Consider the following 26,302-nt stretch of genomic DNA (forward strand, 5'->3'; position numbering starts at 1 on the left):
TGCATCCAGTGTCCCTGCGTCGTGTCCTTGTGCGATAAACCAGGGTTCCGGGAGGACTCCCTGAGTCCTGTGAGCTGCTCCAGCAAAGGAACTGAGCCTGAGGAGGGGCCGGTCAGAAGCATAGGCGACACCTGCACTCGTGACTGACGTCTGAGAGGGAGCAGTCCTGGGGACTGAGCCCTTGCCCTGTGGGGTCTGACGCCGTCCCCAGCAGACGGTGTCAGAGTTGAGTGGAATTGCAGGACACCAGCTGGCACACAGAACTGCGCGGGGAGGGAAGAACTAGCAGGTCTCTCGTGCCCAGAGGTGCCAGTGTGTTCAGAGGGCTGCACGCAGGGCCGCGGAAAACAGGAGTCTTCCCCTCGCTATTTCACAAATAAAGAAGCAAAAGACAGAAAAACCCGAACGCTGGTCCCAGTCCACACTGCTTGGCAGTGACAGGTCTGCTGTCCTTCAGTGAGGATATTAAATCCCAGAAATCACAGATGAATCACGGAAAGAACCAAAAAAGGAGACCAGGAAAGCCTCTTACCTGATTCCAAAGACCCACTGTCTTCGTCCAAGGAGCCGACACCAGCCTGTGATGACAACACTGCCACGAAACCGTCCTTAAACTCCTCAAAGTTAACCTGTGATTTTGAGAAGAGAGGTCAACACCACTTTCTGCAGGTCACAGACGTGACACACTGGCCTTCAGCTTTTTTCCCTGGGGGAAGATCTTACGTTGCCTTCAGCACTGAAACATTCATCTTGTCAAATATTCACTTAGCATTTAAAAAAACTGAAGATATAATAAGGAAAGTAAAAGTGAACCATAAATCCATCACCAAAAATGCTAATAAAACTCCATAAAAGTAACCTTAATTTGAAAAGACACACACACCTCAAGGTTCATAGCAGCACTATTTACAACAACCAAGACATGGACACAGCCTGAATGTCCACTGACATGACTGGACAAAAAAGATGTGCTGTATTTATACAATGGAATACTACTCAGCCATAAAAAGAGTACAATAATGCCACTGCAGCAACATGGATGGACCTGGAGATCATCATTTTAAGAGAAGAAAGCCAGAAAGAGAAAGAGAAAAACCATATGATATCACTTACACGTGGAATCTAAAAAAAAGACAAACGAACTTTTTTACAAAACAAGAACAGACCCATAAATAGACACAGAAAACAAACTCATGTCACCAGGAGGAGGGCGTAGGAGGGGTTAAACTGGGAGTTTGAGATGTGCAGATGCTAACAACTATATATAAAATAGATAAACAACAGGTTTCTTCTGTGCAGCACAGGGAACTATATTCAGTATCCTGTAGTAACCTATAATGAAAAAGAGCATGAAAACAAATGTATGTATGTATATGCGTGGCCGAACTGCTCTGCTTGTCACCATAAACTGACACAACATTGCAGACTGACTATACTTCAATTAAAAAACCCAAGAAAATGTGGCACTTAGCTGTATTGTGTGATAAAGACTACTTCGATTAAAAACAAACGAAAGCCTCTGTAAAAGTACTTAGAGCAACCCAGTTAGAAAACAGCGCAGAGAAGAGGCACCTGGTGACCATAAACATTAACACAAAGAAACAGCCAGGCCCTCGCCACCCGTCCACGGAGGAGGGCGCTGCCAGCACGGGCGGGCCTCCCCCGTGCTTCCTTCCCGGGTGAAGCCCCTGCCCCAGTCTGACTTCTGCAGTGACAACATCCCTGCTTTATGCCCCATTTGCGCGCACCCCTCAACAGGACGGTTCAGCCTCACCTCTTAAGTCTGACCTACACGGAACACGTGCGTACACATCTCAGACTCAGAACGACGCTTGCTGAGCGCGCCTTGCCCACGTCCTCTACTGCGTCTCCCCGCTGCCGCGCTGTAAGTGCTCAGCAAACACTGCTGGCTGCATCTGCCTCTGTGCGCTCCCAAAACTGAGCAGAATTCGCCTTCTCTGTTTTCCTTACGGCGTACAGGGTGCAGGTTGCAGCATCTCCTTCGAGCACACGGGGCACCTTTCCGGGGTGGCTGGCTTCTGCTGTCACATGAGGGGCCGCCGCCCACCTAGCCTGTCACGTGAGGGGCCGCTGCCCACCCAGCTACGGCCCATTTTCAGGACACGCCTTTTGTCCCTGGCTGCTTTCTAAAACTATTAAATGCTTCACTTTGATATGAGATTCACAGGCAGTTGCAGGAAAAAATCCAGAGCGAGCCTGTGCGCCCATCTTCGGCTGCTTTTTAAGATTATCTGTTTTCCTTCCATTTCACAATAATATGGCCAGGGTGGGTGTCTTTTTATTTATGCAACTTGGAATTCCACGGGCTCTTGGAACCTTCAATCTGATTTGGGAGCTTCTTAACTACTCCCCCCTCACAAAACCCCCATTCACTCCTCTCCTCCTGGGAGTCCGACTAAGGGACGTCCGGCCGCTTCACTCCACCTTCACTTCTCCTTTGACTCTTCTCAGCGGCGAGCCCGGTGCACGAATGCTCTTCAGCTGCGTCTAATCTGTTCAGCTCCTAAAGTTGTGTTCAGTTCTGTTCAGATTTGTTTTATCACTTTTTAGAGTTCCCTCTTTCTTATGGATGCTTCCAAGCTTTCTCAGAAATCTCTCCTAACGCAGCAACCATAGTTGGTTCACATTTTTTGCCCAGTAATCCCAATGGCCTCGCATGTCAGTGCCACCGCTCCTGCTGCCTGTCGCTTCTCTGGCTGCAGCTCATCCTGACTCACCTGTGCCTCGCTGCCCTCGGCGGCTGTATTGGCCTGTCACTGAGGAGCAATTATAGGCCCTAGTGATAAGAATTCCTCAAGAGGGGGCTTCCGTCTGCTTCTGCCAGGTGCCCGAGGGCGCGCCCCGAGGGGACGCCGGCCCAGGCGGCAGATGGCTCGCTTGGGCGTCTTCGCCCCCAGACACGCCCTCAGGACCCTCCCTGCACAGGGGGCCGGCTCCTCGGTTTCCCTGCCTCTGGTGACCTGGGCTTACACATGTGCTCCCCTGGCCCTCTGGGCCCCCCCGAGACCACGTATCAATTTCACAGTTCCTACATGAGACGAGAAAATATTCTCAAGGCAACGGCATTGTGTGTGCTGAGGCCCTCGGTATGTGGCTTAGCATAGCTTTTTAGACTGTAAATTCCTGCTGACTTGTTTGCGCTTTGCCATTTTCACAAGCTTTGTTTTACTATTTTGTTCAGCCTTTTTTTCGTAGCCCTCCCTGGAAGGCGAGCCTGAGTTTGCTAACCTGCTACTAAGACAACGTCTGAAGCCGCTTCACTCGTTTCTAGGGCTGATCAGACAGACCCACAAGAAGGCACTGAAGGCATCTCGCACTGAGGAGGCTGTTCCCAGTCTCCTGCCTGCTGCATCGACGCTGGATTGCGTGACCTTGCCCAGGCTTCATTTCACAGAGACGGACACCGTGCTCTCCTCCCTGCCTTCCTAGCTGCTGCCCCGCGCGGCGTGGGCGCTCAGAAGTACCTGCTGACGACGTGGGAGCAGAACGACACGGCCCTCTGCCTGACCTCCTCCCAGGTTTCTTCCGTCTCCGGTAACGCCTCCCCAGCAAACAGGGCGGGCTCTGCCGGCCCAGGTGCTGCCGCTTTTCCTGGCCCCTCTGGCTGTGCCTGCAGGTGTTCTGGCGTCCTCTCCCCTCAGAGCTCACGCTGAGGGCGCAGCCAGCCCACAGCATCAGGTGTTCGAACTGAACAGGGCAGCCCATCGTCCCGCTTGGTCTGGGACCCAGCACAAACGAAGGGGCGGGAGCCTGTGCTCAAGGGTCACTTTCAACTTTAAAATTAGTTTCAGTCACGCTATGTTAACAAGTATTTTATTGAGAGGAAAACTCCCTTTCTAGCCAAATTTAAAATACTAGAGGGAAGAAAAGGGAACCTTCCTACACTGTTGGTGGGAATGCAGTTTAGTGCAACCACTATGGAGGACAGTATGGAGGTTCCTGAAAAAGCAAAAATAGACTTACCGTGTGACCCAGCGATCCCACTCCTGGGCCTGTATCCAGAAGGATAGTTAATTCAAAAAGATACATGCACCCCAATGTTCACAGCAGCACCATTTACAACAGCCAAGACATGGAAGCAACCTAAATGTCCGTCAACAAATGACTGAATTAAGAAGTTATGATACATATATACACACACACACACGATGGAATACTATTCAGCCATAAAAGCCATAAAATAAAGCCATTTGCAGCAACATGGATGGACCTGGGGATCATCATTCTAAGTGAAGTCAGCCAGAGAAAGAAAAATACCATGTGATAGCACTCATATGTGGGATCGAAAAAAAAGACACAAATGAACTTACCTAAAAAACAGCAACAGACTAACAGACATGGAAAACAAACATGATTACCGGGGGGAAAGGGGGTGGGAAGGAATAAACTGGGATTTCGAGATAAAATTTGCAGATACTAACTACTGTATATAAAATAGATAAACAACAAATTTCCACTGTGCAGCACAGGGAACTACACTCAGTATCTTGCAGTGACCTATAATGAAAAAGAACATGAAAACGAATACACGTGTGTACACGTACGACTGAACTACCCTGCTGTACCCCAGACATTGACACAACATTGTGAACTGACTAGACTTCAATTAAAAAAACATACTCGAGGTAAGATCCTCACCCCCAGCAAAGAAGCGAGAGAGCGCGACAGAAAAGGCGCACGGAAATTCCCCACAGGTCACAGCCTGAGGCGGCATCAACTTTCCCGCATGAAAACAGACCTTGATAAAGTTTCTTTAACAGGAAATAGGAATTAAAAACAAGCACACCTTCATAGCAGTAAAAAAGTTGCCCTGTTAATTCAAATACTGTAATACTGTTTTCATGTTTATAACCGGATTACTGTGTCAACAACGAACCTATGGTGTCACGTATGTTGGTTACCACAAAGAAACTGACTGTGTGATATTTGAACTGAAAATCCAACCCATTCTCCCAGATAAAGGGCTTATCTTGCTCACAGTTTCCCGAAGTCTCCACTGTTTGGCGTCTACCAGAATATGGTGACAACTATCTGGACATTCCTGACTCGACACTGGCTTCCCCTAAAACCTCTACTGAAAGTCCCACCCACGCGCAGGCTGCGCGAACTCCGCCTCTGTGGGTGGAGCAGAGTCAGCCACCTTCCAACTCAGCAGTTCCAGGTCACGCACCCTTCTGCTCACATGAAGCACAAAGTGGAGACCAACCGAGAACGATACAGTTTGTTCCATCAGCAGAGCCTGCAATGAATCTGGGGCCCCAGAGTGATTCTTTTGGTTTTGAATTTTCCAAACTGTCAAGAATGATGAAGGAAACCAGCTCTGGGTTTACGCTGTCTTTAACCAGAGTGTTGATTTGCTCATCCAGCTCCCAGAACAATTCCAGGTGATACCAAGCGGGGCTAGAACACCATCTATCAAAGCACATCTGATTTGGGGGAGGGTGTAGCTCCATGCACGAGGTCCTGGGTTCAGTCCTCAGTACCTCCATTAAAATAAATAAATTAAATAAAAACCGAATGACCCCCTCCCACACACACACACACACACACACACAAAAGACTGGTTAAAAACAACAATGACAAAACCCACCACATCTGATTCTTACATCCACAGAGAAGAAGCAGGACTAGAGGAAAGACAGAGAGAGGGGGCGGAGGGCTCACAAGGGACAGTGGCGCTGCTGACAAGCCCTGGCCACACGGGCCTGGGGTAGTAAGAGGTCGGACTCGCCTGGACGCTCTCCCGCGGTGCCCGCAGTGGGGGCTCTGGGTTATTTTTTTCCATTTATTTTTGCCCAAGAGCCAATTCAAGAATATTTGCATGCTAGATTTTTTTCTCACTCAAAATGAAAATAGCTTTATCCAGTTCTGTGGGGAAGAATGAAAATAGTTTTATGAGCTCTTCCTTCAGAGGTAAGACAAACCCCAAGACTACGGGCACTGTTTTTAAAACCAGCACGTTAACATCTGGACGTGTTTCAGAAGCAGGGACAGGTAGGGCGTGCTGCCTACGTTTCCATCAGGAAAGCAAGTTGTGGTCCAGGCTCCAGACCACCCTTCCAGACGACCTCGAATTTCCTAGAGAAAAGCAACTCTCCGAGCATGTATTTCCTCTCCGGGCTGGATAAACTCACAGGGCACCTCTGAACACAGGGAGCCTTTGCTCCTGCAACAGCACCGTGCAGCGTTCTGTCCAGCTGCCAGACACATTTCACGCTGCGCAGTTTTCTGAGACAATCCGCCTTCAAGGTACTGCCTGCCTCTGACCCACCCGGCGTGTGAGCTGCCCACAGGTGCCTATGTTTTGTGAACCTTGTGCCACTGCCCATACAACCTTCCAGCCCCAGGGAAATCTCTCAAACATCTTTCTGGAAAAACAGAATGAAAACAAACCTCGGAAAGTTACTACGCGTCAAAAAAGCCGCCTAGGTGGGGAGGGTGTAGCTCAGTGGTAGAGGATGTGCTCAGCATGCACGAGGTCCTGGGTTCAGTCCCCAGCCCCTCCATTAAATTTAAAAAAAAATTAAATAAATAAACCTCCCCCACCCACCCAAAAGTAAAAAATTTAAATAAATAAACCTAATTACCTTCCCCCGCAAAGCAATCTAATGTCAGGGTTCCACAGAAGGAGCAACACTGTCCCATGCCTCTAACTTTCCTCGGATGAGCATCTCTAGCCAACTGGCCCTTCTCAGATGCCCATGGAGAAAACCACATGCTCTCTGTGCTTTTCTCTGTGAGGATGAAGTCCAGTACCCACCCTGGCAAAGTGGTCGTTTCCAAGAAGTGTTTGCAGGAGGACGGGCAGTTGCTTTTCCAGATGAAGCTTCCGGCAGACTTGGATCAGCTCTTCCCGGTCCAGGAAGCCGGTTCCCGTGGTGTCGCAGCTGCTGTAGACGGCCCTGAGCTGCGACACGTGGTGGCCCTCTCCCTCCTGGGCCATCCCATCGCAGGCTGCCGGCCTCTCCTACTGCCGCTCTCCCAGCCCCGACGAGCCGGGCAGCGTGGCCCAGGTCTGGGCAGGGGCTGGCTGGTGGGAAAGGGCACCAGGTCCTCTTGGTTTACATGAGGCTGGAGGAAGTCAGGTCCACCTTGATGGGAGAGGCCAGCGATGTGTCCCAGGGAGCCCGTCCTCCTTCAGTGGCTCAAAGAACCAGGATGACTTTGTTCTATAAAAGAGTATTACAGAATCATCAGAAAAAAGAGACAAGAATAAAGAGAACGAAGATCACGGTTCATGTTTTAGTGAGTCCACATCCTGCTTCTTCTCTGACCGGGTCCACCTGGGACCCCCTGGACACGTGGCACACCTGCCCGAACACCTGCCCCGATTCCAGAACCGGGCAGGACTCAGGCGCGGGGCTGGAGGCTGGAGGGCACCGAGGGTCCTCCCAGGAGCAGGGACAAGCCAGCCCCTTCCTGAGAGAACCTGCTGGTCGGTCCCCACTGCCCCCACACAAGGGCCCCCATCACCTCACTCACACCAGGCTTTGCCCGAAGCACAGCCGAGTCCCTGGCCACTCAGAAACACACCTTTCCTCGCCTCTCCCTCACCTCCAGAGACTGAGACACTGTCCCAGGAGAGTGGGTGCTTCGCCTCGGGCCATCCGGGTCAGGAAAGTGGAGTGACAGGCGTCACCTTCTACAGGCCAGGCAAAAAGACCTTTCGGTCACAATCTGCTGGCTCGTTACTTCCTAAGTGCAAGTAACTTAACCTCCATCCAAGATAAGGTCCAGCTATGTTTTCTTTCTTTTTTTTTCTCTTTCTAATACTTCTATTGTTTTGCTTTTTATCCACCATAACTTTTTTCTTTTTAAATTTTTTTAAATTGAAGTATAGTCAGTTAAAACGCATCAGTTTCTGGTGTGCAGCATTGTGTTTCAGTCACGCACATGCACACATATATTCCTTTCCATATTCTTTCTCTTTATAGGTTACTACAGGATGCTGGATACAGTTCCCTGTGCTGTGCAGAAAAAACTTGTTGGCTTCACCATAACTCTTAATTCCTCTATAATTTATTTTGATATATGGGTTTAGATAGAAACTTAACGTTTTCCTAAATGGTTAGCCGCTTGCACTAATACCACTTAATAATCACTCTTTCCCCATTGATTTCAAACATGTTTTCAAAATACCGGGAGAAAGGAGGCTCTGCCCCTACTCACGTACACCCCACGGGACTCGCCTCCTCCCGCCCCACAGTGCTGGTCTTTCTGTAGTCAAGACATGTATGACAAATCTCCGTGCTGAGCCAGCTGGAAACACTGGCCAGGAAGAACTCCCAGGGCACCTTCACCTGGGAAACACGGCCTGGGCTCAGGTCCGAACACCACCAACCCCACCGTGGGGGGGGTCGTGCTGATGCACATGGCTGCCCTGGGACCCCAGAGTCCCAGGAAGGGGCTAGAGTGACAAGCCGCTAGACACGCTGAACACCTCAGAACCACAGAAGGTCTCTGGAGTTGTGCAGAAGCCTGGGTGGGGTTCAGAATTCGGATGCTCCCCCCTCCCCCGCCTTGCTGGAATCTGGAGGCAGCGATGGGGGAGGTGGTGCACGTGGGAGGGGAGGGGGGACAGCCTGCGCGCACACACACACAGACCAACATCCATAGAGAGATGAAGGAAAACCATCACAATCATGAAACGAGATAGACTACTGGACACAAACGATAAATGCTGGAGAGGCTGTGGAGAAACAGGAGCCCCCTGCACTGCTGGTGGGAATGAAAACTGGTGAAGCCACTGCGGAGGACAGTATAGGAATTCCTCAAAAACTAAAAATAGACTTACCATATGATTCAGCCGTCCCACTCCTGGGCATTTATCCAGAGGAAAATATAATTCAAAAAGGTATATGTACCCCAACGTTCACAGCAGCACTATTCACAACAGCCAAGACATGGAAGCCACCCAAATGTCCATTTATAGATGGCTGGCTAGAGAAGTTGTGGTCTATTTATACAGTGGAATACTACTCAGCCATAAAAAGAATAAAATAATGCCATTTGCACAACATTGATGGACCTGGAGATTGTCATTCTAAGTAAACTGGGCCGGAAAGAGAAAGAAAAATATCATATGATATCGCTTGTATGTGGAGTCTAAAAAAAAAAAAAATGAACTTTTCTACAAAAGAGAAACAGACTCAGAGACATAGAGAACAAACTCATGGTTTCCAGTGGGTAAGGGCGTGGTAAGGGATAAATTTGGGAGTCTGAGATTTGCAAATGTTAACCACTATATATAAAAATAGATAAAAAACAAATTTCTTCTGTACAGCACAGGGAACTATATTCAGTATCTTATAATAACCTTTAATGAAAACGAATATATGTCTGTATATGCATGACTGGGACGTGATGCTGTGCACCAGAAATGGATACATTATAACTGACTGCACTTCAATTAAAAAAAGCTCTGGAGATCTGCGACACAACAATGTGAATATACATAACATCACTGATCTGTATATTTTAAAACGATTGAGGGTAAACTTTTAAAGCAGGGGTACATTTTATACTATGTGTTTTTTACAATTAAAAATTTAAAAATAAGAAAAAAATTTAAAGAAAAAAGTCAAAATTTGGGGGCTTGCTTTCTGAAGTTGCCTGGCTCTGTTCTGTGGCACTTTTACTCAGATTTTCTTTCCTTAAAAAAAAAAAAAATTAAAATCAATCCCCAAACTCCAGGAGAGGGAACCAGTCAGTGGGAAGGAGGTCACAAGAGAAACACAAGACTCTTTCCAGCAGAGAGATGGCGAAGGCCCATCCTGAGGGCCAACGAACGGAAAACACCCATACCACATGGATCCTCGTGGAATTTCAGAACAAACAAACAAACAAGCCCTGAAAGTGTCCGCAGGAAAAAGAGCCTTCCTGCCCTCACGGCTCCAGGCATGACCCCAGCAGCAAGGCTGGGAGTCAGAGACTGAACAGGCCTTCGACTTCCTGAGGGAAGACACTTTCCACCTGATCTGGAAGCTACTAGATGGGCCCTGAGCAAAAGGAGGGGTTAGCCAAGAGGGAGGAAGACACCGGACGGGGGGCCTGGGCCCCTGCAAGCAACGGACGCTGTTCTGGTAGGGCAGCCCTGGGCAGAGCCAGTGCAACCCACACTAAGCCACAACTGGACACCCAACAGGTCCTGCGTCGGGTGACCACGTGGAAAACAACCCGGGTACTTTCTGGCACAGCTGATGAAGCATTTGGAAAAGAAGGAGGGTAAATACATTAAAGATCAAAAACCAAGAAAGCCTCCTTAAAGCCAAATCCAGCACAGGAACTGTGAGAAGGCACCCAGACAGCGTCCCCAGGGGAGTCAGGTGGGCAGTGCATCCTCGGAGGATGAGGAAGCCGGGGTGAGGGCGATCGGAGGTACCAGCCCTGGACAGGGTCGGTGCAGGAGAGACGGGACCCCAGGAGCTCAACCCGACTGTGGCCCAGATGGGTGTTTCACAGGCCCCCACAAAGCGGCTCCAGGCAGGAGTCCAAGAGCACAGCACCCCCACGGCTGCGTCCATGCTCCGTCTCGCCGGTGAGACCCTGAGGCTGGCACAAGCCCGTGAGGGGAGACGCCCTGCTCAGGGGGTGGGGTGGCTGACCTGAGCTCTGGCCCATCCAAACCCGCGCTCCCTACTGGGAGTGCCGTGTGGTCCTGCAAACTGGGACTGATAGGCAGGGAGGGCCGGGCATCCTTCCAGCTGGTCCTCTCAGCGGGGTGAGCGCTGTGTCTGCTCTGGCCTTAGGTTCTGAAAGGCCTTGCTCCAGCAGAGCAGGCGGGACGTCACTGCAGGGTGAGGGGCCCAGAGAACTGCCACATTCCAGCTGCCAGGGTCACGGGAGGCCCGCCAAGGCCTCCGTGAGAACATTCCTTCCGACGTAGCAGACCAGAGCAGCTACTGACCCAGCTGCAATCTACTGAAAGCCAGCTCTCAACACAAGGGTTTGTTAAAAAATACATAGATAAATAACATTTTAAAGCATCAGACCCTTCCTGAGCCAGGCAAAGGCAGTCCTAAAAGACCCCAGACGTGGGCAATGCTGCCTTCAGGGCTCAGTGATCAGTGCCCTCTCCCCACACCTCCCTGCAGGACTGTGGGGTCACAGCCAGGGTGGGCTCTGGGCAGGTCACAGCGTCTACCAGACTGGGTCTGAAACGCCTCCTTTCCTGGGCTGCTGGGGGAGGGGCAGTCACAAAGGGCCGGGCACACCACACCAGCCACTGCCCACACACAGGTGCCCAGGTCCCCGGCCTTCCTGCAGCTCAAGTCCTGGGTCTAGATATGTGTCCCTGGAGAGCTCCCCTCTCCCTCCCTCCTGGGCAGAGCCGTCAGCCTACATCACAGAACATCCAGGAGAGAAGCACAGGCCTCCACTGGCCCCTCCCAGCAGGGAGCCTCGGCCCACTGACCGTGGACTCTGCTCAGACTCCCCAGGGCCTGGATGCGGCGGCAGAGGACGCTGGTGCCTGGAACCCTGCACAGGCCCCTGGGAAGAGGAGAAGCACTGGGAGCGCCTTCCGGGAACGGGGGTGGGGCCTGGGGCGGCCCAGCAGGCCCCAGCATCCAGCACCCCCTGGTGCCCCGGCCATGCAGAGCCAAGCGGGCGCTATAAATAATGAACACCCCCGGGCTCCAGGCCCTCTTCAGTTTCCTCCTCACCCAAGCTGAATTATTTAATTCTCTCGGATCCCACACACGTACAGAGGACTGCATGTCAAAACCACCTGGAAGCCCAGCCGACTCCGCGGCTGAGGGCTGCCCGGGGGGCCGGGCTCCAGGTAAGGAAGAGCACGTGCTTTCTTGTGGCTTCATTCCTTTAAAGTTGGGATGAGTGGACTCTCGCCCACTCTAATGCTGTGAAGCTTAATTAAAAATACGAGCCTAAGGGTGCAGCCACTGCGGAGGACAGTACGGAGGTTCCTTAAAACACTAAAAATAGACCTACCATGTGATCGAGCAATCTCACTCCCGGGCGTGTACCTAGAGAAAACAACTCAGAAAGACACCTGCACCCCAGTGTTCACAGCAGCACCACTCACAGCAGCCAAGACACGGAAACAGCCCAAGTGTCCATCGGCAGACGGCTGAAGGAAGAAGCTGCGGTGCGTTTATGCAATGGAGCACGACTCAGCCACAAAGAGAGCAAGACAATGCCTTCTGCAGCAACACGGACGGACCTGAAGGCCTTCATTCTAAGTGAAGTGAGCCAGACAGAGAAAGAGAAAAGCCACATGATAGCACTTACGTGTGGATCTAAAAGAAAGGACACAAATGAACTTGTTTACAAAACAGAAACAGACTCGCAGACACAGGCAACAAACTCACGGTTACCAGGGGTAAAGGCGGTGGGAAGGGACACACTGGGAGTCCCAGGACTGCACCCCCTGGGGAGGGATGGAAATGCTAGCTGTCTTGATCGTGGTGGTGGTTTCATGGGTGTGCACATCTATCAACATTCAGCAAATTGTACATGTGAAATACGTGTAGTTTGCTGTGCAGGGACTATACCACAATAAAAATGTTAAAACAAAACAAAACAAAACAAAACCATGAGCAGAAAGTTTGTTACCAAGTGAAGCACAACCCTGTTTTCACTGGGGGAGAAAACCTGCACTCAAACAAACAGGTTACTGGCCCCGAGGCCGCAGCTGGCCCGGCCTCTGCAGGACAACACAGCCCTCTGGAGGCCACGGAGGAAGGTGTGGGTTTGCGTCTCACTAATGCACAGCGAGGAGGGAATTTAATCTGTGGCCTGGAAACCCACTGGGCGTGCAGGGCCAGCACGAGGACTGCGGTCTCACCAGCAGCTGGGTGAACAGGGACCAGCTCCCCACAGGGCCTTCCATAAAACCGGTAAGACCTGCTCTCCAGAACCAACAGCGCCAGGGTCCCGCTGCGGACAGTGCGTCCTGCATCTGGGAAGATGGACGACCCTCGGCTTCCAGAAAAGCAGGTCTCGGTGCGATAAACAGCCTGGCGGCTGGTTAGTAATCAAGCTTCATTCTCCAGCAGTTCGGAGCTTTTAGGATTCATTTCTGCATTTGCTGTTTTCATGGCTTTTTCCTGTTTTTCAAAACTTACACTTTTTTAAAATTGAAGTGCAGTCAGTTACAGTGTGTCGATGTCTGGTTGCAGCACCATGTCCCAGCCGTGCACATACACACACTTCTTTGTCTTCATGTTCTTTTTCATTAAAGGTGATTACAAGATACTGAACATGGTTCCCTGTGCTGCACAGAAGAGATTTTGTTTCTCTCCCCTTTTCACACACAGTGGCTAAGCTTCGCAAACTTCAGCCCTCCAAGGCACGCCTGCCTCCCCTCATCCCCAGTGACACAAGACTGCAGAACTTCCACTGTGTATTCACTTTGCCAGCGAGGGCCCCGAGGGCCGCAGCAGTGAGGCTTGAGAAGCTATCATTTCTACCAAAGGGATTTTTCAATCCCAACAATGTAAAAATAAGCCAATGTCTCATTTAATTAGCAATTAGTATAGTATTTGCTCCTCCTCCAAAGTAGGTGTAAGAACATCAGACTCTAAAACTGGCCCAGAAAGCCTGTCGTCTGGGTCTCCTCGAGAAGACACCGCGGGGAGAGCAGCGCAAACAACCTTGCACCCTTTGGCCAGTATCTTCCCAGTTCTTAAAGCTTTCTGTGGTTTGATAATTTGCTTTTGCATATCTTGGGGTTTTTCAGGTTTTGTGACTCCACAGTATGCTTTTGATTATCGGTCACCCTGTTTTCCAAGCATATTAACCCATTACTGTATCTGTTTGCTGTAAACTGATAGTCAAGTAAGCTCAAACATGTCCTAAAAAGAATGAAAAAAAGAAAAAAAATCTGCATTTTCTTACCCCCATCTCAGCTTGAATGATTTGATGACTTCTTTTACATACTCACGTTTATTCTATCGCAACTGACTGTAGTTGTCACCTTTCCAATTACGGCTTTCCTCTTGCTGTAGCATCCTGCTTCTTTTCTATTTAGAGTAGACCTTTCGACGTTTCTGTTGCACGGGTTTGGTATTGCTGAATTCCTTTTGGTTTTCCTTGTCTGTGAGATTCTTTCTCTCTCCCTCTAGGCTAAAGGATAGCCTTGCTGGGTAGCGTAGCCTCGATTGCAACTTTTTCTCATTCAGAACTTTGAATATATCCAGTTCCTAAAGATTTTCATAACCACATGCATATATTTGGTTCCAGGACTAGAGCTACAGACCCAAAGGTCATCACACATCTACGTAATTATTCAGTTACACACACACAAGGGCATCCTCATATGGTTCTACTTACAAAAAATAAGCTTTCTCTTTACGTATCTCTGTGTATACAAAAAGAGAAAACCTTCCTCTCAGCAGCAGTATCAACTTCTAACTTAAATTCAGCTAGAAAATTCTACCATAAGAAAAGCAAGAATTTCTGCAAATGTTAACCAGTATGCATAAAAATAGATAAAAATAAATTTCTTCTGTGTAGCACCGGGAACTATATTCAGTATCTTGTAATAACCTTTAACGAAAAAGAACATGAAAATGAATATACGTCTGTATATGCAGGACTGGGACATTGTGCTGTACACCAGAAACTGACACATTGTAACTGACTGTACTTCAATTTTTAAAAAAAGAGAGGAAAAAAAATCAGTATTTCTAAAAATGAACAGGAACAATACAAACAATAAAACACATGCTGAGCTTTGGGGGGAAATTATGAATAAAACTAAGAAATTCTTTGGTAAAAATATGAAATAAATAAAATAAAATAAAATATAATCTCAGAGGCCAATAAGCTCCTTCCATACTGAGCCTTCCCCGGGTAACACTATAAACTCTGGATAAGACACAAAACAACGACCCAAGATGGATACCTGAGAGCACCGAAGAGCAGGCGGACTCTGGAAGGGAGTGGCGGGCACTGGTGCATTCCCCATTCCCACAGCTTCTAGGCGGAGGGACGCTCAGCCCACGCCATGTGGACCAGCTAAAACGTCAACAGGAAAAACAGGTCTGATAGCCTGCAGGGTTTGAGGCAACCACTGCAACTGAAAAGTGAGTGAGGAATCCTGAAAAGGAGAGCACCAGAGAGAGAAAGCCCCAAATTCTGTAAATGTTACCCAAATCTCCAGATGACCCACGAGCTATGCATGTTCAGTGGAGCAGCCTCGGAGCAGCTCAGCCAAGAAAAAGAGAACTGAAATAAGATTTGAGCTGCTGCCAAGAGCTGCAGTTTTCAGTTTGACTATAACTGCGCTGCATACTAAAACAAACACAAACAAACACTCTTCAGAGGAATATACCAGAAACATCATTCTCTACAACACAACTTCACAATGTCCAGGACAGAATCCAGAATTATTCACAAAAATTAAGAACCAGGAAAGAGTAAGCCATTCTCAAAAGAAACCACAACCAGAGAATAACCTCAAGGTGAAGAGATGTTGGAATTAGCTGCTTTAAAATCCTCTGCCAGACAAGATCTAAACAGACATTTCTCTAAAGAAGACATCCAGATGGCAACAGGCACATGAAAAAATGCTCAGTGTCACTAATTATCAGAGAAATGCAAATCAAAACTACAATGAGGTATCACCTCACACCAGTCAGACTGGCCATCATTAAAAAGTCTACAAATCACAAATGCTGAAGAGGCTGTGTTGAAAAGGGAACCCTCCTACACTGTTGGTGGGAATGTAAATTGGAGGACAGTATAGAGGTTCCTTAAAAAACTAAAAATACAGTTACCATATGATCCAGCTACCCTATTCCTGGGCATATATCTGGAGAAAACTATAATTTGTAAAGACATATGCATCCCAATGTTCACAGCAGCACTATTTACAACAGCCAAGACATGGAAGCAACCTAAATGTCCATCGACAGATGACTGGATGAAGACATGGTATATATACACAATGGAATACTACTCAGCCATAAAAAAGAATAAAATAATGCCTTTTTTTTTTGCATTACAACATGGATAGACCTAGAGATTATCATATTAAGTGAAGTAAGTCAGAGACAGACAAATATCATATGATGTTGCTTAAATGTAGAATCTAAAAAAAAAAAAAACAAATTTTATTTATAAACCAGAAATACACTCACAGACACAGAAAGCAAACTGTGGTTACCAGTGGGGAAAGGTGGGGGGAGGGATAGATCAGGAGTTTGGGATTAACAGATAGATACACATTACTATATATGAAACAGATAAACAACAAGGACCTACTGTATATAACACAGGGAATTATATTCAATTTCTTGTAATGAGCTGTAATTGGAAAAGAATATGAAAAAAAAATATATATGAGACTGAATCACTTTGCCGTATACCTGAAACTAACATTGTAAATCGATTACACTTCAATCAAAAAAAAGAATTAAAAAATATTTAAATCTTCTGCCAGCACAACTATACTCAAGGATGTAAAAGAAAAGATTCTCCTAATGAATGCACATTTAGAAAAACTAAGCAGAGAAACAGAAACCTTAAGACAGAGTTAAATGGAAATTCGAGAACTGAAAACCACAATATACAAAATTTTAAATATCACATGAACAGCAGAATGAATATGACACGCAGCAACACGGATGTCCCTGGAGAATGTCATTCTAAGTGAAGTCAGCCAGAAAGAGAAAGAAAAATACCATATGAGATCACTCACGTGCGGAATCTAAAAAAAAAAAAAAAAAAAGAACATAAATACAAAACAGAAACAGACTCATAGACATAGAATAGAAACTTGTGGATGCCGATGGGGCGGGGGGGGTGGGAAGTGACAGATTGGGATCTCAAAATGTAGAATAGATAAACAAGATTACACTGTATAGCTCAGGGAAATACATACAGGATCCTGTGGCAGCTCACAGCGAAAAAAAATGTGACAATGAATATATGTATGTTCATGTATGACTGAAAAATTGTGCTCTACACTGGAATTTGACACAACATTGTAAAATGACTATAACTCAATAAAAAAGTTTTTAAAAAAAGAATGAATATGACAGAGGAAACAGTCAGTGAACTTAAAGGCAAATAAATAGAAACCATCCAACCTTAAGAACAGACAAAAGAGAACTTTTAAAAGGTTCACTTCAGAGACTAAAGAGACATTTTCCAATGGTCCAGCATACATCCTGGAAGGGGAAGAGAGAGAATTAGGCAGAAAAACAGACTGAAGAACACATGGCATAGATGACCCCAAATTCGGTGAAAAACAAATTTACAGATTCAAGAAACTCAGTAAACCCCATTTAGGATCAATGTCACTAAAGCTACACCGAGGTACATCATAATCAAACAGATTAAAACCAAATGTAAGGAGAAAATCTTGGAAACAGCCAAAGAAAAACAACACATCACACACGAGGACCCGACAATTCAAGTGACTGCTGACTTCGCATCAGAAACAACGGGATCTAGAGGTCTTAGCCTCTAACTGGTTAAAAACAACAACCAAAAACCCTGCCCAGCTATAATTTTACACACCAAAAACATCCTTCATGAGCAAAGATAAAATCAACACATTTTGGATTAAAAAAGTCCCAAACTAAGAGAAATACCAGCAGGGCAGTTCTAAGAGAAATGCCAAATGCTAAAAGGAAGATCTTTAACTGAAATTACACCAGACGGAAGCTTACATGTCAAGATGAAATAAACAGCACCTCAAAGAGTGAACCTCAGTAAAACAAGAGAAAAGAGTTTTAAACTTAGAAAAAGATACAAACAACTGAAGTAAAAAAATCGAAACACTGTCTCACTGGATGTGCAACATAAGCAGATGTAATCATAGCAGGGCCCACACTACCGCGAAGAGTTCCTGGGATGGATGCATACGTTCGCAGGATCTCTGGATTACACGTGAAGCTGCTAGAATATTAACTCCGAAGACATTAGGAAAAATTCGGTCCACAAGAAACCTGCACACAAATCTTTGCAGCAGCTGTGGACGTAACTGCCAACACCTGTTGAACCAAGATGCTCCTCAGTGGGTGGACAGATAAACTGTGGTACATCCAAGGGATGAAATACTATTCAGCACTTGAAAAAAGTCACGAAAAGACATATCAAACCATGAAAAGACATGGAAGAACTTTAAATGCACATTACTAAGTGAAAGAAGACAATCTAAAAAGGCCCCATGCTATGCAATTCTAACTCTGCGACACTCTGGAGGAGGTAAACCTGTAGAGACAGTGAAAAGATGAGTGGTTGCCGGGGGTGGGGGGGGCGAGATGAACGGAGCAGGAGATTGAGAGCAACGCGACTACTCTGTATGATACTTAACAGTAGGAACACGACACCACACGTTTTCAAAACCCACAGAGTGCAAGACCCAGAGAGTGAACCCTGCCGTAAATTAGGGGCTCTGGGTGATAATGATGTCAATGTAGGTTCACCGACTGTAACCACAGCGGTGAGGGATGTTGATGGTGGGGGGAGGGTGTCGGTTGGAAAAATATATGAGAATTCTCTGTATTGTCTATTCAATTTTGCTGTGAACCTACAACTGCTATAAAAAGAAATAAAGCCTTTGTTTTTAGAAAACAAACAAAAAATGAAAAAAAACTAGAAAAAGTTGTTGGATAAAATACTAACGTATGCTACAACATTTATGATCCTTGAGAACATTATGCCAAGTGAAAGAAGCCAGTAATAAAAGACCACATACACGATGATTTCATTTGTATGAAATGTCCAGAACAGGCAAATCTATAGAGACATAAAATAAATTAGTGGTTGCCCAGGGCTGATGGGAGTGGGGTGTTGGAAAGACATGGGGAGTGACCGCTAATGTGGGATTCTTTTGAGATGATAAAACTGTTCTAAAATTTGTTGTAGTACTGGTTGCACAACTCTGTGAATATACTAAAACCCACTGAATTGTACATGTTAAATGGGTGAACTGATGGTATGTGAATATCTCAATAAAGCTGTTATTTTTTTAAAGTAAAGCTTATTTATTTTTTAAGTAAAGCTGCTAGTTTTTAAAAGTAACTGGTTAAGCCCATGCCATGCATACTTCAAACACCAGAATGCTGAAGAGGTCGTATTAATAGACTTCTGGAGGTAGTGTATGACCAAAGGCAGACTCTTCATAGACATAATTCAGCAGGAAGACGTACCATAAACAACCACCTGCCTAACAACAGAGCCTCAAAATACACAAAGGAAAAACTGACAGAACGAAAGAAACAGACGATTCCACAATCAGTCCTGGGGAGGGTGAAGCCTACGGGTGGAGCCCACGCTTAGCACGCACAAGGTCCTGGGTTCAACCCCAGTGCCTCCTCCAAAAATAAATAAATGAATAAACCTAATTACCTCCCCTCTCCAAAAAAAAAAATCACAGTTGGAAATTTTAACAGCAGTTTCGTGGCAGGTGGTAGAATCAGATCCAAAAAAAAAATTGATATAAAGAAACAGAAGTGCTCAACAGCACCAGGGACCGCCTTGCCGGAAGATGTGCAGACAAGCAGTGTCTAGCGAAGCACGATGAGCCGCGCTTGAGCTCTCATTTCATCTTAACTGTCTATCTCCTTGGAGCCTGTAGGGATCTCCCAGAGGTCTGAAACCCTCCTTTAAGTCTTCTTGGAGAAGCTGACCAAGGCAATCTGCACTGATGCCTTTTTCCTTCTTAACATCCTTTTCCAAACACGAAGAGTCATTCAAAACCATTCCACTTCTCCAAAGCACAGTCACCTTATTCCTGCCTCCTAGACTCGAAGTGTCTGTTCCCCAGAGCCCAGGCAGTTACTGACGGGGAGCCCCTCAGAAACGTGCTGAGGGCCAGTCACCAGCAACCAGCCGAGGTAGGGCGGATCCACGCGTGCGGGGTTTGAGTGTTCAAAGCACAACGCAGCAAAATCGGGCTCGTCTGTGTCCCCACGTGGCCTCACAGCCGTGGACACCTGCAAGGCACCTGTCACTCTTAGCACCGAGCAGCAGCAGAGGCAAAGGTGCGAGCCACGTCCCCCACTTTCCCCAGGAGGCCATTGGCTGCTGAAGCCTCCGGCCGTTCTCCGGGGCTCAGGCTTGGCAACACTGTAGCTTTTCAGCAGTTACCTCTTAGAGACCTGTACGACCGCGGGCAATGTAAGTGACCATCATACAACGGCCCCCACTGGGCCTGAGGACCAAATCGGCGGGGCGGCTGCGCACCAGAAAGCCTCCTTGCCTGCACGAAGCCATGTCGGGGGCTCATGTTGCCACACCCTGAGGATCGAGGGACACAGCCCTGTCCCTCCAGCCGCCTGCAGGCAACACAGTGCTCTCTGCACCCCAGGAGCAGAAGGATGATCAGGACCAGGCTGGGGCGGCAGGGGGAACAGTACAAGGGAGGAGGTGCCTGGAGCCGCTGCACAGACCACGAGAGGGGGTCAGGCACAGCTCATCTGTGAAAGGGAAGAAAGAAAAGCAAGCCACAAAGCAATATGGCTTCACTGACCACGCCTCACTCACTCACGGCACCTGGGACACTGCAACCAGGAAAGCAGACCAACTCGCTCAGTCTGGAAGATCAGCACATCCCACTGGATGGCGCAAGTGCTGTGGGGAGAAACGGAGCAGGAGGGGCGGGGGGGCAGGCTCACAGCTTTAAACGGGGTGGCCTGGCGAGGCCTCCCTGAGAACGCGGCCGTTCCTCATGCCTGCAGGTACCGCTGCTGGGCTGCACACAGGCCGGCGTGAACCCCCGAGTACACCCCTGCCTGCTTCTAATGCCTGACACTCCTTTAATGCGGGGGGAAAAAAACCCAGAAACCTATTGAATTCCATGCTATGAAAGACAAGTATCTGATGGTTTGGGGAAAGCTGGCACGCAGTGCTCCATGTCTCCTGGCCATCCTGGCAGCACACGGCTGACGGTGGGCACCAGTTCCTGGGCGCAGAGGTGGTTATCAGACAGCACTCGTCCAGGCTCGGCGGCCTGCGCCTGGCGGTCTGCCGCCTGGTCTTAGGTCCTGTGGCTGAAACCAGGCGCCCGCGGTACACCGGGACATTTACACGAGACAATTTAACAACGACAGACACCTCAGGGACTCCCCAGTGAGGCGGCACGGAGCTGAGCCTTACCCTCGCACCGTCCACGCCGAGCGGGCAGGGATGCTCTCCAGCTCACCTGCCCTAAAAAAACGCTAAAGAAATTCTTCTGATGTAAAGGAAACAATACCAGAGGGAAAACTGAAATTTCAGGGCTAGAGGAGGAGCAGCAGAAATGACAAATAACCATGCAAACACAAGAGCCTGCTCTTCTCCTTTGGAGTTCCTTTGAGCAGTATGTATTACGGCAGGAAGTGAGAACTGTGACACCGCCTGGAGCAGCTCTGGATGTATGAAGACACATAAGTAAAGGAACTGACGTGGTGGTGTCGTTTCCACGAGGACCTGAAGTGGCACAATCTTATTTCCAGGTAGACAGAGAAAAATAAAGCATGAATCCTGTAACCTCTAGGGTAGCCACTGAAACAGCCACCCAGAGATACATGGTCAAAAACCGAGTGGTTAAAGTGGAATATTGAGACCATGGTCAGCAACAAGCTGGGAGAATCCAGCCAGTAACACGCAGTGTCCTTCACGGTGGCAGATGGTAGCTGGACTGATCAGGCGACCGTTCTGAAATGTATAAAAACATCAAATCACTATGTTGCACACCAGGAACTAACAGTGTGGGAGGTCAGCTATACTTCAAGCCAAACAAACAAGCAAGTTCACAGAGAAAGAGGTCAGAGCTGTGGTTATCAGAGGAGTAGGGAGGGGGAACTGGATGAACGTGGTCAAAAGGTGCAAACTTCCAGCCACAGGGAAAATAATTACTGGTGCAACATGATAAATATAATTAACAAAAACTGCTGTATGTTATATGTGAAAATTGTTAGGAGAGTAAATCCTAACAGTTCTCATCACAAGGACGCTTGAGGAATCCAGAGCCTCTGGCGTCTGCCACCGCAGCGAGCAGCAGACACAGCCTGACCCCCAGCCAGAAAACACAAGGCCCCGCACCCCAGGTCTTCGTACTTCAGCTCCGACAGCCCAGGACGTCAAGTCCAGCTTTCAGCAAAAAGCTGTGAGGAGCATCTGCAGCAACGTGGATGGACCTGGAGACCGTCATTCTGACTGGAGTCAGCCAGAGAGAGAAAGCCGTGTACCAGATGACGTCACTCACGTGTGGAACCTAAAGACTGACAATGAACTCATCTACAGAACAGACGCAGACTCATAGACACAGAGAACAGTCTTATGGTTACGGGGGACGGGGGTGGGAAGGGACAAACTGGGAGTCTGAGATTGGCAGGTACACACTACTATATACAAAATAGACAAGTAAGTTTCTACTGTACAGCACAGGGAATTATATTCAATTATCTTGTAATAACCTATAATGAAAAAAATGAAAACGAATATATGTATGTTCATGTATGACTGAAGCATTGTGCTGCACACCAGAAACTGACACAACATTGTAAACTGACTACACTTCAATTAAAAAAAATTTTTAAATGAAAATTGAAAGACAAAACAAACAATGTTTTCCTAAAAAGAAAGGTGGAACCAACCCTAACAGGTGAGTGGGCGGCGGCGGAGGCGCACCCCGCACGGCTGCCCTGCGCCACACCGATGCTGAAAGAACCAGCCCGGGAGGCCTGCTGTGAGATTCTCTTACGTGGCGTTCCGGGAGAGGCAGAAGTGGGGTCTGCAAACGGGGGCAGCACGTGTTTCTGGTGACAGAACTACGTTCACATGGTGGTGACAGTTACACAAACCTGCACGACTTAAGCCCCTGGAGCTGCACACGTGCCTGCACATGTAAGTCCAGTTCAGTGTGAGCAATTTTCTTTTAAAGGAATGGAGGTCACTTTCCTGAAACCTCTGCCTTCGACCCCTGGAGGCAAGGGAACACCTAAGGTCTAGTACATGTTGGAATGGGAAAAACAGAAAAAACACAATGAATTTCAGTAAATGATCCCCCTGCTGCAGGTTCACAAACACTAGGGTGTGTACTGCCCGCTGCAGCTTGACTCCGAGGGTCGCCACTACCTTCCCACGGGGCTGGGCTTCACGCCCTCTGAGCAGCAAACTGCAACCCCTCCCACCCGGCACACAGTCTCAGAACCTGGGGGACCTGGGGCGGGACCAGCCCCAGGACATGGAGGTGGGCGGGTCCCCTCCTTCTCAGAGGCCACCCTGGAGGCGAGATGTGGGTGCAGACACATTCTGAGCAACAGCCGAGTAACCCACATTTCTCTGTTTGAAATGAGAGGCCAGAGCTGGCGCTGGAGCCCAGAGGGAGGCAGGCAGAGCAGAGGCCTCCCTGAGGCTGATGGGGTGAGCCCCAGCACCTTTTCATTTTACGGAGGGCAAGTTCGTGAGCCGCCACACCATGAGGCCAAATAAATGGAAAACTCAGGGTTTGGAGCAGAGAAAGGCTGAATGCAGGGCCGAGCAAGGAGGGTGGGGTAGCTCATGCCCAAGAAAACCCCGAAGTCCCCGAAGGGACTCAGCAAAGCCAGGCAGGTGAGGAAGCGGGGGGCAGGGTACGTGATCAGCTTGTGCACAGACGGGTTGACATCGAAGGAGCAGGGCGTCAACAGAGCCAACCGCCAGGCGCCAGAAGGTCTGGGGGCCACGTCATCATCGAGTGGTTAATTTCTTCCCTTTGGTGGTGGTTTTAAGCACCTGAAAAACTCTGGAAATCTGCATGAGAAAGTATGACTTGGGTCGGTCAGAGAGGAGCTGCAGCAGAGGACCTGGGGGAGGGGTCTGACCTGGGAAGGCCCCACGGGGTCCTGCAGGGTGACATCGTTAGGTAAGTGTCATCACTGGTCACAGAACCACTATAACTTCATTGGTGAGCTAACTGGAGCATCTGATTCTCTATCAAAGCCAGAAATTCCAGAAGAGAATGCATATAAACGCTCTTGTTTTCTTTCCCCAAATGTCTGTGATCCCAATGTTGAGGCAAGGGGATGTTACACTGAGGGCTCCTTGTTCCCACAGTTGTCCAAGAACAGACCAGGGTCAGCCCGAGGGGCCCTGGTATTGCTCCAGGCCCCACACCTGCATGGCAGGAACAGTGCTGGCAAGACACCCAGGGAGGCAGGCAGAGCTAAGGGCATGAGCTAGCTTTTCCTTATCAGAAACAAGCAAACAGTTAATAGGCACAATCTTGCTAGTCACTAAAGAAACTGAATTAAAACAACTTAGGCAAGAGCCACAACACAGCAGGCTGTACGTGAGCTGCTTCCACCTGCCTGGCACTCTGGGGTCGGGGCTGACCCTCCCACTCCCCCCGCACGGAGCGGGAAGGATGTTCTGCCCAGAGATGCCACCGCACACTCATCCCACCAGCAACATGAAAGGGCTGTGGCCAGACTCGAGGAAAGAAGCCAGGGGGTAAGTTTTACATCCAGAAAGAAAGAAAACAGGAAGGCTGAAGTGTTTCACAGAGCACTTACCCGAAAGCCCCCAACTGCTCCGTAAAGAGTCAGAAGCGGGAACAGCTCAGCACACGAACTGCACGTTTTCAACAGTAACGATATCGCCTCTGTGAACAAACTGCTTTCCTTTAAGTTTCCTGCGTTTATCATTTTTTGAAGTGTTTGCACACCTTGCCATTCTGAAGTTTCTTTTTGTGGGACAACTGTTGCAATTTATTTTTCAGTCAAGTGACCTTCAAGGTTGAGGGAAAAAATAAAAACAGCCCTAGAGGATTTTCTTAACACACCCTCCCAGCTGTGCAGGCCCTGGGTCTACTCTCTGTGGACAATCAAGCCGCTGGAGAGATGTCTCAACCTCTGACCCCTCAGGAGGACACTTGCTTTTGCTAAATAATCATTTGATATAAAACTAGTATCTCTTAAGCATGCATCCTGTAATGGGCACACTCCTGAACACTGTGGAATTTAGCCTTGTAAGGGAGGCACCATTATTGTCCCCACATGAAAAGCAAGGAAACTGAGGCACAGAGAGGTTAGGTAATTTGCCCAAAGTCACAGAGCTGGTAAGTGAACGCATACTGAGGTCTAACTGCACAGTTAGAACTACCAACCTTTACATCCTGCCTCATGGCTACTAATTACATGTAAACCCACAAAACAGTTTTGAATAGTTAAAAAAAAAAGATTTTCCCATGAATAGGTGCAAGAATCTGAAATCCAGAATACATGGGAAAATGTCTCTCCTAGCTCTACACCAAACCAGAAGGTCCCAATGTTATGCAAGAATTTTATGTGAATAAACTTAATTAAAAGGAAAGAACATTAACTCGAATAGTCCCTTAAATCAAAAAGCAGTTCTTCAGCCCAGCACTCAGCATCCCAGCCCATTTTTATCCATCTGTCAGGAAACTTTCTCTGCCAAAACCAGGGTGTAACAGTTCTTTTTTGGTGTCAACTATAAAGAAAGTCAGAGAAAATAACACAGCCTACGAATCTATTTAGACAACCCTGAGAACAAGCTTCCCACTCATTATTGTCCCAACTTTCTTATCTTAAATTACAGGCACACAGCTGAGACCCTAAGGGCACATCACACGAAGCTTTGATCTTCTCTGTTCTCTACACATGCTTAGAAGTCCAGAGAATCCAACGTGGACTGATTATCTTGGGTTTCTCCTTCTAAAGAACGAGCCTGTTGTGAAGGTCAGTTCAACACCAACAGCTCAGTGGCCACAAAAGTGGATTCGGAGTCGCCACGAAGTGATCACCTAAGACGCAGATGGAGCGGGAGAGGAGGGGTGGGAAGGGACAAATGTGGGAGTTCAAGGTTTGCAAGTATCAATTACTGCATATAAAAACAGATAAAAAACAAATTTCTTCTGTAACGCACAGGGAACTATATTCAGTATCTTGTAATAACCTTCAATGAAAAAGAATATGAAAATGAATATATGTCTGTATATGCAGGACTGGGACAGTGTGCTGTACACCAGAAACTGGCACATTGTAACAGACTATACATCAATTAAAACACAAAACAACATAAAACAAAACAAAACGAAACGAAACAACGCGCCAGTGGAGAAACCAGGCCATGGGGATATCACCGTATTTTGCTATTGCAGTTGCTTGAAGTCCATGCCAGACAAAAAAAGTAAAATGTTACCCTCCTGTGCTGATGCAGTTTCCTTGAGTCAAAGGCACTGAAGAGGACTCCAGGGCTCTGGGCGGAGCCAGCCCCAGCCCGACACACATGTGTTCAAGAGCTACTGAGACTCGGCCAGAAGTGTCCACTCAGCACTGCCCAGCGGCCCCAGGGCGGGGAGGAGCCCAGACACACCAGGCAC

General features: G+C 48.0%; 1 protein-coding gene across 11 annotated transcripts in view; it reads right to left on the reverse strand.

Annotated features, from left to right (window-relative positions):
* NINL (ninein like) overlaps nucleotides 1–26,302 on the reverse strand; it is an 85,426-nt gene that overhangs the window by 41,600 nt on the left and 17,524 nt on the right. For 10 of the 11 annotated variants that reach the window (XM_064475957.1, XM_031434371.2, XM_031434368.2 and 7 more), the window contains exons 2-3: nucleotides 6,782–7,190; nucleotides 533–629 (exon numbers count right to left, since the gene is read on the reverse strand). In XM_064475957.1, coding sequence (XP_064332027.1) covers nucleotides 533–629; nucleotides 6,782–6,964 — 280 coding nt within the window. In that variant the 5' untranslated portion in view covers nucleotides 6,965–7,190. Of the gene's footprint in view, nucleotides 1–532; nucleotides 630–6,781; nucleotides 7,191–13,924; nucleotides 14,134–26,302 lie in introns of those variants that run through there. The other variant, XM_064475953.1, reaches the window with a different exon arrangement.

This window comes from Camelus dromedarius, chromosome 18, assembly GCF_036321535.1.
Source record: "Camelus dromedarius isolate mCamDro1 chromosome 18, mCamDro1.pat, whole genome shotgun sequence".
NCBI classification, from domain to species: Eukaryota; Metazoa; Chordata; class Mammalia; order Artiodactyla; family Camelidae; genus Camelus; species Camelus dromedarius.